The sequence below is a fragment of the Sorex araneus genome, chromosome 6 (genome assembly GCF_027595985.1).
Source record: "Sorex araneus isolate mSorAra2 chromosome 6, mSorAra2.pri, whole genome shotgun sequence".
NCBI lineage: Eukaryota > Metazoa > Chordata > Mammalia > Eulipotyphla > Soricidae > Sorex > Sorex araneus.
Window position 1 is genome coordinate 31,420,025 of NC_073307.1, and position 12,770 is coordinate 31,432,794.

At 44.6% G+C, this 12,770-nt stretch overlaps 1 protein-coding gene across 1 annotated transcript in view; it reads left to right on the forward strand.

Moving 5' to 3' along the window:
- The first annotated feature begins 5,986 nt into the window (after positions 1-5,986).
- The window catches only part of FBN2 (fibrillin 2), a 276,352-nt gene continuing 269,568 nt past the window's right edge, over positions 5,987-12,770 (forward strand). The window contains exons 1-3 of the mRNA XM_004609828.2: positions 5,987-6,300; positions 7,131-7,213; positions 12,054-12,152. Of these exons, the coding sequence (XP_004609885.2) occupies positions 6,044-6,300; positions 7,131-7,213; positions 12,054-12,152 (439 nt within the window). The 5' untranslated portion in view covers positions 5,987-6,043. The remainder of the gene's footprint in view (positions 6,301-7,130; positions 7,214-12,053; positions 12,153-12,770) is intronic.

Here is a 12,770-nt window from a genome sequence, read left to right on the forward strand (position 1 = left end):
CCTTCCTTCCTTCCTTCCTTCCTTCCTTCCTTCCTTCCTTCCTTCCTTCCTTCCTTCCTTCCTTCCTTCCTTCCCTCCTTCCGTCCTCCTTTTCCTTTCTTTTTGAATTGTGCTATTTATAATTATGTTATCTCATGTCCAAACATTAGGGGATTTTCTGCGTATTGCTTTGTTATTCATTTCTAGTTTAATACCATTAAGGTCTGAAAACAAACTATTATTGCTAGTCTGTTAAATTTTGTTAAAGACTTGCATGCTGCTGACTCTGTTCAATCCCCAGCACTGGATGTGGCCCCCTGAGCACCAATAATTGTGACCCAAATCTCACTCTCCACCCGCCAAATAGTTGTTAAGGTCTGTTTTATGGTTGAGACTGTGGTCTATCTTGGTGAACATTCTTGCTCACTTAAGAAAAAAAGATTATCCCATTGTTATTGGTTCAAGTGCTCTTCAACCAACTAGTGATACACAATTTCATTTTGCGATTTCATCTGTTTGTTTTTTCATTTGTCTTAAGTACAGTGAGAAAAAACTGTCTTGATAGGAAACAGATAAGAATAGTTGAGAATCCTTGACTTAGTGGTTTTAGTAGTCATTGATAACTGTAACCTAGGTCCTTTATTTTATTAGGATGTACAAAGTCACAATTTTTCTAATACTGTCATTTCTGTGTTTAAACTCATTATGTTTTAAAAAATCATATCTGTAAAAGTTATTCTTTAATCATTTGAAAATCTTAAATACTTGGGGCTGTAGTGATAGCACAGCGGGTAGGGCATTTGCCTTGCACGTGGCCAACCCGGGTTCGATTCCCAGCATCCCATATGGTCCCCTGAGCACCGCCAGGAGTAATTGCTGAGCGCAGAGCCAGGAGTAGTAACCCCTGTGCATTGCCGGGTGTGACCCAAAAATAAAAAAAAAAAAAATCTTAAATACTTAAACAACTTATGTGTTTCAGTCATTCAAAATGATTTCTCTCACTTTTTATAGTTGTGCAGCCACAAAAAGCAGTATTGTGGGGTGGGGTGGGTATGTGGAGCTAGGCCTTGAACCCAGCTATGAGCTCTACTGTTTGAGCCACATCCCACATCCAGTCTCCTTCCTTCCCTCCCTCCCTCCCTCCCTTCCTCCCTCCCTCCCTCCCTTCCTTCCTTCCTCTCTTTCCCTCTTTCTATTTCATTTCTTTCTCCCTCCCTTCTTTCCTTCCTCTCTCCCTCCCTTCCTTCCTTCCTCTTTATTTATTTATTGGTTTGGGGACCACCCCGGCAATGCTCAGGGATTACGCCTGGTTTTGCTCTTAGGAATTGTTCCTGGCTCAGGGTAGGATGTGGGATGTTGGGGATAGAACTTTGCAAGGCAAGCCCTCCCTTCTGTACTCTCTCTCCAGACACTCCCTCCCCATTATAATGCTTAAGTTTTTCTATCTTTGGTCAGTGTGATCTTTTTCAAGTTAGCTTCAGTTTTCTTTGGTCATAATCCTAATTTATCTAATTCACTTAATTAACCCTAGTGCTACTCTCATTCCTTTCACGCAAGATATATCGTTCAAACTCAGCTTGAATATTTTCTAGCTCTGACCTGAAATCAGCCACTTACCTTGAAATCAGGTGTGCACAAAATAAATTCTCATTACTTTTACTAAGAGGTGGTACTTTGAGTCCATAATTTGGGCATAGAGGATGATTATCACCGTTGGGCTGTCTCTGCTTCTAGCTCCTTTTAGTGTGTAAGAAATGAAAGTACATATTTTTTAAAGAGAAGATATTATGACTTCATACTGGCATTTTTATCCAGTTTTACTTCATATTATTGTTACTTTATATTAATTTTCTTATGCTAAGATTATGATAGAAATTAGATAATGGACCAAACATGATGATCTCTCAGTGTCTGTGTTGCAAGCCATAATGCCCAAAAGTAGAGAGAGAGTATGGGGAATATTGTCTGCCATAGAGGCAGGGGGAGGGTGGGAAAGGGGAGGGTATACCTGGGATATTGGTGGTGGGGAATGTGCACTGGTGGAGGGATGGGTGTTTGATCATTGTGAGATTGCAACCCAAACATGAAAGCCTGTAACTATCTCACAGTGATTCAATAAAATCTAAAAAAAAAAAGAAATTACTAGAAAGTAACTGTCTCTTTTATCTTTATTGCTCTAACAATTTCAAATGTGCTTCCGAAGAACCTTAGAGTAGACTAGTGTTTCCTACAGTGGGAAATACTGCCCCCTTGAGATGCTGAAATGATGGTGCTTAGTAGCCTCTGATGAAGTTTGGTGGTGGTGGTGGGGGGGGCGGTTTGGGTAGTGTTGTTTGTTGGCCTTAAAAAGGTAGGTTTCCAGGGATAACTGAGTGATTGGGATTTGGAGAAGGGGGTCATAGGTCAAATCTTTTTTATACTCATTGCTTTAACTACTCGTTCTCTTTAAGTACTCATTCTCTTTGTTGCATGACATCAATGTGAAGAACAAATAATTTATTTAAAATTTTTAAATTTTTCAGTTTTTTTCTATTTTAATTTCATAAAGTATAAATGGTTCCAAAGAACTATCAAAAGGGACATATATTGTAACTCTGGTTTCCATTACTGTTTCCTCCTTATTTTCTTTCCCCAAGATAACCATTTTATTAGATTTGATTTATATGACTGTTTTTAAAAAATATGAATAACACATATATGCCAAATGTAATTTACATTATCTGAACATTATATTAAAATTTTAGTGCAATAAAATTTACATAACATAAAATTAGAATTTTAGCTAATTTTAAGTGTAATATTTAATGTTCCTAAGTACATTTGCCTTACACGTGGCCGACCAGGGTTCAATTCCTCCCTCTTTCTCGGAGAACCCGGCAAGCTACCAAGAGTATCCCGCTCGCAGGGCACAGCCTGGCAAGCTACCTGTGGTGTATTCGATATGCCAAAAACAGTAACTCACAATGGAGACGTTACTGCTGCCCACTGGAGCAAATCGATAAACAACGCGATGACAGTGCTACAGTGCTCAGTACAGTATTAAATTTGTGCAACCATTATAGCAAATTATTTTCAAGACTTTTATCACCTTGAGTGGAAACTCTGTATCCATTAAACTAAACTTTGCTTCGTAGAAAAGTTCCTGGAAACTTGACTTGTATTCTTCTTTCTGTCCCATTTTCATTTATCTGTCTTTCCATGGGAGTATACAGAAATCCTTACTATTTTTTTCAACTGTGTATTATTTCCCTAATGGATTAAACCATATCCAACCAGATCAAAGCTGAAAGAAAGTTTCAATTTTGCATTTTGTCATTAAAAACAGTACTGCAGAAGCCAGAGAGATAGTGCATCTGTGCATTGGGTATGGTTCTTGCCTTGCATGTGGACCACCCAGGTTTGATTCCCTAGACCCAATATGGTCCCAGAAACTCTGCCAGGAGTGATCCTTGAGTACAGAGCCAGGAGTAAGCCCTGAGCAAAGTCAGGTGTGGCACAAAACAAAAGCAAGAACAAAAAACTGTACTGCAGCAAACGACCCAATTTATTCATATCCTCACATTTTTACTTATATCTTTAACAAAGATTTCTAAAAGTGTTTGAGTCAAAGGTAAATACATTTGTGATTTACATTTCATTTTATTGTAATAATCAGAAGGAACCATGAACACATTTAAGTATTAAGTGAAAACCCCTAGACAGAACGTTTTAAAGACAGCAATTAAAACGCTATTTTAAGACAGATTATTTAGCTCTTTTGCTGAAAACAATTTTGCTTGAAGGACAGTATATGACAATTATCTCTATTTCTGTCTTTGAGTATTAACAAACTGAACAAACTGATGTTTTGCTGAGATTATATGACTCCTGTTTCTGTTTCTTCTGTTTTATGAGAATACTGTAAGGAGCGTTACAACCTTAAGGCTGACTATATTGGGAAAATAAAAAAGAGGAAGTTGTGCCAATTCCCAAGAGATTTCTGACTGCCAAATAGCACATCTGAGCAATGAATGGAGGGTGCGAGGGGGTGCGGTGGCCAGGATCTATTTGCCTTTCTTTAAAATAAAGTTCTCTTTGCCTGACTATACTAGATACCTCTATTTTTTTTGGGGGGGGGTAGGGATGTTCAGTCCATCCTAATTTAAGGGAGTGTTTGAATTTTAATTACGAAATGCCATGTACTGTGAGAACACTAGAACTTCACAAAGTCCTCAAGAATGCTGCCACAAAAGGACCCCAAAGGCACAGAGGTAGCTCTGAGAGTTCAGAGGGCAGGTCACCAGTGCGGATGCACCAATTGCCAGAGTTTAATCATTAACCAGAAACCACAGATACGCTCAAGGCTCATCTCCGTGTCCCGTAGCCCCCCTACACCACTCTTCCTCAGCCTAGACCCTTCAAGGGCTGACTCCAGCTCCTCCGCTTCCCAGCAGAGCCCTAGTAGGGGTCCCCTAAGCACACCCCCTTGGTGTATTCCCTGGGACCCTGGGCGCCTGCGTGTGTCCGTGCGCCCCAGTGGCCGCGCGCGCCCCAGTTGGTGTGGAGGGCGTTTTCCGTCTGGAAAGGCCAGTCCTTCCGTGCATCCCACCGTCTGAAGCCGCTGGGGGGCTGGGGGCCGGGGGCAGGACCCGGCCTCCAGCGACTGGAGCCATTGCAGCCATCTCCCGCGCGGGTCTCAGTCCCGGCCTGGCTGCCGCCCCGGGTCCGGGTGCAGGTCCCTGCAGGACCACGGGTTCTCATCCCCCACCTTGCCTGGCGGGGGAGTTCAGATGCCGGTCGAAGCGAGCCAGGCGCGCCTGCAGCCCCTGGTCCTGGGTCCGCTGACCGGCAAACTGAGGGGGGAGGGGACGGGACTGCCGCCTCCTTTCCCAAATCCGGTCCCTAACCGCCCCCTCCCCCGTCGTCTGCTCACTTTGTACAGGCAGTCAAAACAGAGCTAGCGGCCAATTGAGGGGGACGGGAAGCAAAGCCGACTAGCGCCTCGCCCCCTCCAGCCGGCCCCCCTGCCCCTCGCCCGGGCCCCCCGCCCCGGCCCTCACTCCCCTTTCCCACTTCTCTCCTCGCCCTCACCTCTCCCCCATCCCCCGCTCATTTCCTCTCGCACCCGGGCTCGCCAATCCCTCCTTCCCCGTCCTCCTCGCAGCCCCGGCCTTCCTCTCCGGCTCGCCCCCCTTTGCCCGGGTCTCCGTTCTCTCTCCTCCCTTCGCCCTACCCCCTTTCCTGCCGCGTCCCCTCCCCCAGCCCCTGGCTCCCCGACAGCCTCCCCACCCGATCGCCCCCGAACTCAGTCCCCGCCCCCTCTGCGCCGGCCCCCGAGTCCGCGCTGCGCCCCACGTGTGGACCGCGCCGCGCCAGCCCCCACTGACAGCCGCCGGCCCGCCCCGTCCCCACGCCCCGCCGGGCCTCAAAACCCGCGCTCGGCGCCCGCGGCCGCCGCGTCTCCCCGGCGTCCCGCCTCCCGCCGCGGCCCCGCGCACCTTCGCCCGCTTCTCGGCCGCCGCCTGCGCGTCGCTGCCCCCCGGACTCGGAGCCAGCCAGAGGAGACCCTTCTTTGGGGGGCGACTTTTGTTTGCTCGCCGGCTTCTTGCGACTTTTTTTCTTTTTCCTTTTTTTGCAGCTTTCCACGAACCGTGCCCGGAGCGCACGGGAATCCTAGTCGCTGCTGCTTGCAAGCGCCCCCCCACACACCAGCCCCCACCACCGCCCCGGTTTTTTTTTTTTTTCTTTTGAGGTCCGCTTTCTTTGTAACTTTACGCCGCGGCTGCTCGGGTTACTTTTGTAATTTCCCGCCCCCGCCCGCTGGCGGTCCTGGAGTCGCTCGGGGCCGTGGCCCGGGGGATGCAACGTGGACCGCGCGGGGTTGCCGGCCGCACCGCCGCCGCGCCTCACCGCCCGCTGCGCTAGAATCCGCGCACCGCTGGAGCCGAGACCCCCCCAGTCCCAGAGACCCTTGCAAGAGCCGAGGAAGGGCTTGCGAGACCCCCGTCGTATTGGGGGGCCGTGCAAACTGTCTTTGCTAGCTCGCTCTCCTCGCACCCCGGTCCGTGCGCATCCGGAGCCCGCGATGGGGAGACGGAGGCGGCTGTGTCTCCAGCCCTACTTCGTGTGGCTGGGCTGTGTGGCGCTCTGGGCGCAGGGCACAGCGGGCCAGCCCCAACCTCCGCCACCCAAGCCACCCCGACCCCAGCCTCAGCCTCAGCAGGTCCGGCCCGCGGCGGCGGCGGGCTCCGAAGGCGGGTTCGCGGCGCCCGAGTACCGGGAGGAGGGCGCCGTGGTAGCCAGCCGTGTCCGCAGGCGAGGACAGCAGGACGTGCTTCGAGGGTAGGTGGGCAGGCGGCACGGGGGAACCTTGGCCTGGCAGCTTTCCCTCCAGTCCCCTTCCCTTCTCCCCGAACCCAGTGCAGGCGGCTCAAGCCGCTGGCCTCTTTGCTAGAAACCCCAAAGACCTCCTGGAGCTCCTCTCGCTTTCCCTCGCTTCTCAGCCCAAGAGAGACCCTCCCTCGGGGCATTGGGCGGCGGGAGGGTTCGAGACCCCCCTCCCTCCACCCCCGCCGGGGGTATGTAGATCCTGAGTTTATGCAGGAGTCAGCAGTGCGGGAACAGGTTCTACATTTCGTGCTGAAGGCGGGCTTGGAGTCCACCTCGCACCGCTGGGGCTGGCGGAGCTTGCCCGCTCCCCACCGTCGGGGGCGCCCCTCCTGAGCCTTTTGTTTGAGGAATTGTGCGGATCTTAGAACTCACTCTAATCATTCACCCCAGTGTCCCACCTTCCAAAGCGCCTTCCCCGACACGTCGGGGACCGAGTGTCTGCTGATCAAGGAGGGATGGATTTGAGAACCTGGGCCAGGATTTTTGAAACGGGGACTTTCCTTTTGTTCTCTGCATCCGGAGGCTAGAATAGTAGCAAATTATATGTTTCCATGTCTCTCTTCTCCCTTTTATAAAGGCAGCAGGGGAGGGCTGATGAAAGAGAATGCTGAAACTTTTCAGACCCTCCCTACCCCACCGTCTCGCAGATAATTTCCATGTCTGTCCCCCAGGCCCCCAGAATTTTAAGTGTACTTGGGGGTTGGTTGCCCTGCAGTCTACCATGCTGGGCTTTGCTAAAGGAAATCACTCAGTGCATGTGTGACCTCGCTTGTCCATTGCAGGCCCAACGTGTGCGGATCCAGGTTCCACTCCTACTGCTGTCCGGGATGGAAGACGCTCCCTGGAGGAAACCAGTGCATTGTCCGTAAGTGCTTGGCACGGCCTATGTCTCTCTGTCAGGGCCAAACACTTGGACACAGGGCTGGTATAAACACACAGCTGCCTTTAGATTCCAGTGGCACATAGCCATGCTAATTAGGACAGGAGCCCATTGGAATGATGGGAAGGAACCAGCATCTGTTTAAAGACCTCACTTCAGGACTCCATTGGATAGGAGTATGAAAGATAAGGGAATCTGTTCTCTTTTTCTGCCTATTAATACACGCCAAAGAGGTAATACAGCAAATCTCTGGGTAATGGAAAAACACTTTTTTTTTTTAAAAAAAAAGCACATTTTTTTTAAGAGATAAGAGCACAGTATGATTATGTAAATGATCTGGCTTTTGCACGTGCTCAAGGTTGAGGCCATAGGAAGATCAAGCTTTTTTAGGCCTTTGTACAAAACTGCCTTATTATCTCTGGTTTTGTTTCAGCAGCCACAAAACCCAGATGTGAAAGGAGCATTTGCATGAATTTGGAATGTTGATCCAGATTAACAACATTTCAGAAAGTTAAACGTCAGCCAAATGATTTGATTTTTAATTTTGGAAGACTGGATTTTCCAGATCTCATTATGGACAGTACATTCCCAAAGTGCATGTTATAGAAATGGAAAAGTTCTGCATATCTTTTGACTTTTCCAGTCCAAATTGTATACCTGGCTCCCCAGGTTCTAATTGGAGAAGTCATTAGTTATCAGCCTTGCAGGGATGGACGATGGAATGTCTTGTTTCACATGTCTGTGATTTTTGCGAGTTGAAGTGTGACTGCCCTTCTCCTTGTGTGTTTATATAGCCCAGCCACATTTGTCTTGTCAGGACAAGAGCCAGGTATCAAAGACAGCACATTCATTTTCAGCCAGTCTTGACTTTACATTGACCTCAATGTTCTCCAGAAAAAAACATCATTATACAACTGTGAATAGAGGAAAAGGACAAGCCACATTAACCAAGGCATAATCAGGATGTAGTGGCATCTCTGTCTCCATATTTATTGGTTTGTGGGTTTGAGATAGACACTTAAATGTTGTTTCAGTCATTTGGGGGGAAAAAGAAAATCTCAAGAGTCATGAAGATTAGTTATTTTTCTTTCTTCCCCCAAAGTTCCACCATCTATAGTAGTTAGAAAAACATTGGAAAATAGCAGTTCTTTCTGAAACTCTTTGAAATAAAGCATCTGACTAAAAAATATTTGCTTTTATGCAAAAGAAAAATCTTTGCATCTTCCTTCACTCTAGAAGTCATACGGATGAGGCTTTTATGGGGTGTACGATTACACTTTCAGGCCAGTAGGGCATTACCCTGTCTGTTTTAAACTTATGTGGTTCATAGAATTCAGAAAGGTTAACGTCACTCACTACACACCTGCCATACCAGTCAGGAGTGACTTAGGCACCACGGAAAGTCTGACTCACTAAACGTAATGAATGAGACTGCCATTATTGAGTTGGAGAGCAGCCGAGGAGAAGGGATTGGTTTATGGTACGTGTTGAAAATCTGTAAAGTCACATTTTATTGGATCAGTGTGGAATGGGAATTCCAGAGAACGAAGTCTTCCAGAATATTATATGCACACATATGTATATATACAGATTTAAATGTCCCTGTGAATGTCATTTTAAAAAATAGTCCAGTAAAATTGTTGTCATGTGCTTGTTTAGAACCTCAACTTTGGAAGTCTCAGTAATAGTGAATGTTGTAGCCTGCATTTCCACTACTTGAAGTGTTAGCAAGTTTTTAAATGATGTTGGAATGTGCATGATTCATAAATCTATAAAAACATAGCTTAACTTTAAATGATCTTTATATCTTGAGAAACATTTATGCCATTGGTAAGGAAATAACTATAAACTACATATTTTACTTTTAAAAAGGAGTTCCGAGGATGAACTGGGGATAGCTCCAGGCACAGGATGTATGTGCTTTGCATCAGAATCCCCATGTTTGATCCCCTGCAAAGCATGGTCCTCTCTCTGAGCATGACGGGGTGACGCCCCTCCAATATGTAGTTCAAATCACTGAAAAAGTAGACTAGTGTACAAAATAGATGAAGATACAATGCTTCTTTGTTCTTTTGTTTTGATCTCAGTAGATTCTGCATTGAGTTTACATTTTAAAATTAGAATCTATGGAGACAACAAATACAACAATTTTAAAGTCAAAAGCAGAACTTTGATTTTAGGGTAATCTGATGAGAAGTTAATTATATTTATTGAATTTCTTCCATTTCACAAAAGAAGAGCTCTGTGACAACTTTTAAAGAAAAAGGAAAATACAAATAAAAAACGAAGAACAAATAACAATTTACTCATATGTTCACACCTCAGTGTTCTTTCTCTTTAGATACTGATCAAATTCTAAAATATTAAGCTGCTTGGATTTAACCAGTCTTCATATGAGAAGATGTGAGAATAGAATGCATATTTCATTTGGATACATTTTCATTTGAGCCTCTTCCTATTTTGTTATTGTTTCTAATTGTAGTCTGTAAAAGTCACTGAAATTCTCTGAAATTCCCAACTATTTCCAAACTAATGTTTCTAAACTAATGGAATTAAATTTTTCACTTTCTACTTGTGTTTTTTAATATTATTAGATTGTGAAGCAGTAGAAAAAAATTTTTGTTGATGTGTTTGTTGTGAAGGTACAACAGATAGGCTATAAAGAATGTTTTCACACTTGGAATATCCATGGGAAGTTGTTGGCTTGGGATCAGCATTTCAGACCAGAAGAAACATCAGAAAGAAGCCAATAGAACCTCTTTGTTTGATTTTACCAATGAGAGAGCTAAATCCAGAGAAGCTATGGATTCCCCCCCAATTTGGTGTGGGTCAGTGACAGAGTAAGAAGTCTAAACCTTGCATACTATGTAACTTACTTTGACATGAAACTTTACCCCACAATTTGGAATTCTCAATACCCAGACCCCATTCCTTCTCCCTTTGCTGTATCTGAGTGTCAAGATTCTCTTGATTGCAGGAAAGACAAATGTGTAGCTGCTAAGGCATATATCATTGTTGCAGAGAAGTGTGAAGAGAAAGTTCTAGAACAGTGTGGTTTCTTATAAATGTAGTATGCTCACCTAGAGCCACACTCAGAATCTAACTGAAAATGATCAGTGTTTAGCTCATTTTATCATTCTTGGTTTTAGGGTGGCGGTGCTTTGAATATCTTCAAAGACTAGACTTATGTTTTTCTTCTTGGGATAAGGGGGGTGTTGAAATAGAACAGTATTTGAGTGAGCAGTTGTCATTGGAAAGTTATAGATGATCAAGAACCTAGTACTTTATGGGGGACTCATCTCAAGCACTATTCAGGAGGATCAGGAGCCCCGATTCTTGACCAGCCAACTAGGAGGGTCAATGCAAGTTCCTAATGGTGCAATGCTGATCAGTTCCTACAGTGTCAGAGATTATCTGGGCCACCTTGGTAGTTCTGGGGGCTTCCAGGGCTGCACTCAGAGATGCTTAGAGAGCCCTTTGGTGTCAGGAATCATACCCAGGTTGGGCACTAAGAGTTCTACTTACTATTTCTCAGCCTCAAGAATCCAGGGTGTATTTTTGTGTTTGGGGGCCATACCTGGTGGTGTTCAGGGATAACTTCTGCCTCTGTGCTCAGGGTTCATTCCTGCTGGGAACCAAGGGTACCATATTTGCGTGCAGGGTAAGCACCATACCCACTCTTCTATCTCTCAGGCTCCAGATTCTAGTACATTTTAAGCAAAAGGCAATTCTGTGGCAAGGGGCAGATTTTTTGCCTAAATTATCTGTGTTCTTACCATGATTTATTGCATTTAATTTATGGGGAGTACTGATGTAAATGCTTTCACACTATATGGATGCCAAAAGGCCATTTTGAGGGAAGAAAAAAGTTACTGGTTTAGTTTACTTTCATATAACATGCCCATTGCTTTCACTCTCCTATCCATGTTTCCCTCTAGTTTAAGGGTTTCTGAAGTTCTCCTCTTGTCTTCATGTTTGGTCATGTTGCGTTAGAGCACATAGCTTTTGAGTTCAAAGATAGAATTCATTGTGGGTCCAGAGATATATCAGCTCCAGCATGCACTGATTCTAAAGATGATGGAGATTTCCCATTTGATGGCATTCAGCTAAAGACATTGCGGATCCATGGTATGTGTGGTGTGAATGAACATTCTTTGCTGTGATGACCCTCATACCTTGAGGGTCACAACTGCAGGAGGCATTGCCTCTCCTTCCATCAAAATGTTGTGGCAGCTTTTTTGAGCAGCAGGAACATGCTATATTGCAGAGATAATATGGAAGAAGAAAGGTTGGAGGAAGGAGAGAGGGAATTATTAAGCAGAATGAAGATTAATGATGGGGCAGGTCATATACCAGCAGGGGAGGAATGTGCAAGGAACCCTGAGGCTTGACCAGGTTGTTGGGGCGTGAAGTATCCAGCCCAGCTAATTCATATTTTCTGTCCCCTGTGAAGGTCCTTTATAGAATAAGCTAACTTTTTGAGTGTATGCAAAACCTCTGAGTTGCCTCAAAACGCTCAGCTCCCTAGAACTGAGAAGATCATTTCGTGGTGAATGTTGCATATGAACTCTACCTTGAATGAAGAAGTTCTGTAAAGATAGAAGAGTTAAGGAATTAGAATTACAGAACTTGATATGGGGCATTTGTTTGCACATTATATAAATAATACTTATGAGATTTTTATTTCTCATTCCCATGTCTTTGGGGGTAATTTCATTGCACATCTGACATTAGATAACATTTTATATATTTCTTTTTCAGATTTTGATTTGGTAATTATGGTTAATTGCCTGATTGTTCATTTTTTTCCGTTGTGTTTTCTCAGCAATTTGTAGAAATAGTTGTGGAGATGGATTCTGTTCCCGTCCTAACATGTGTACTTGTTCCAGCGGCCAGATATCACCAGCCTGTGGGTCAAAATCAAGTATGTTTCTTATATGTGCCCTTACTTATTTCATTATCCTTAAGTGTTTGAGTATATTCTAAATATCATTTCCTTTCTTTTTTTCCCTTTTATTTATTTATTTATTTAGTTTTCTAAATATTATTTTCAAGGAGTCTATAAATCATGTTGATTTTCTTCACTAGCTAGGTCTATATGAAACTTTGTGGTAAAATTCATTAGTGACTTAGCTATTATCACCAGTTGCTGAGGGATCAGGGGCTAGTGATTTCCAATGAGGAAAAAAAAAAAAGATTTGGTTCTGCTCCAGGAACTGTGTGCCTCTGCAGTGAAAGAGCTTGTAGGGACCAGAGAGATAGTACAGTGAGTAGGTGCTTGATTTGCAGGCAGCAGACCTGGATTTAATTCTCAGCATCCCATGTACCTCCCTGCCCACCTTCCCATCCCAAGCCATCCAATAGTGAGCACCACAGAGTGTGGCCCCCAAACAAACAAAAAAGAGCTTGGATTCAATGGAAAAGTAACATTTTGTGAATGATAGCTATAACTTACTAAGTTTTAATGTATTGGTGCTATTTAAAAAGTCTGACTCTATTACTTTATTTAATTATCACTGAATACAAGTAGAATTTTTATTAC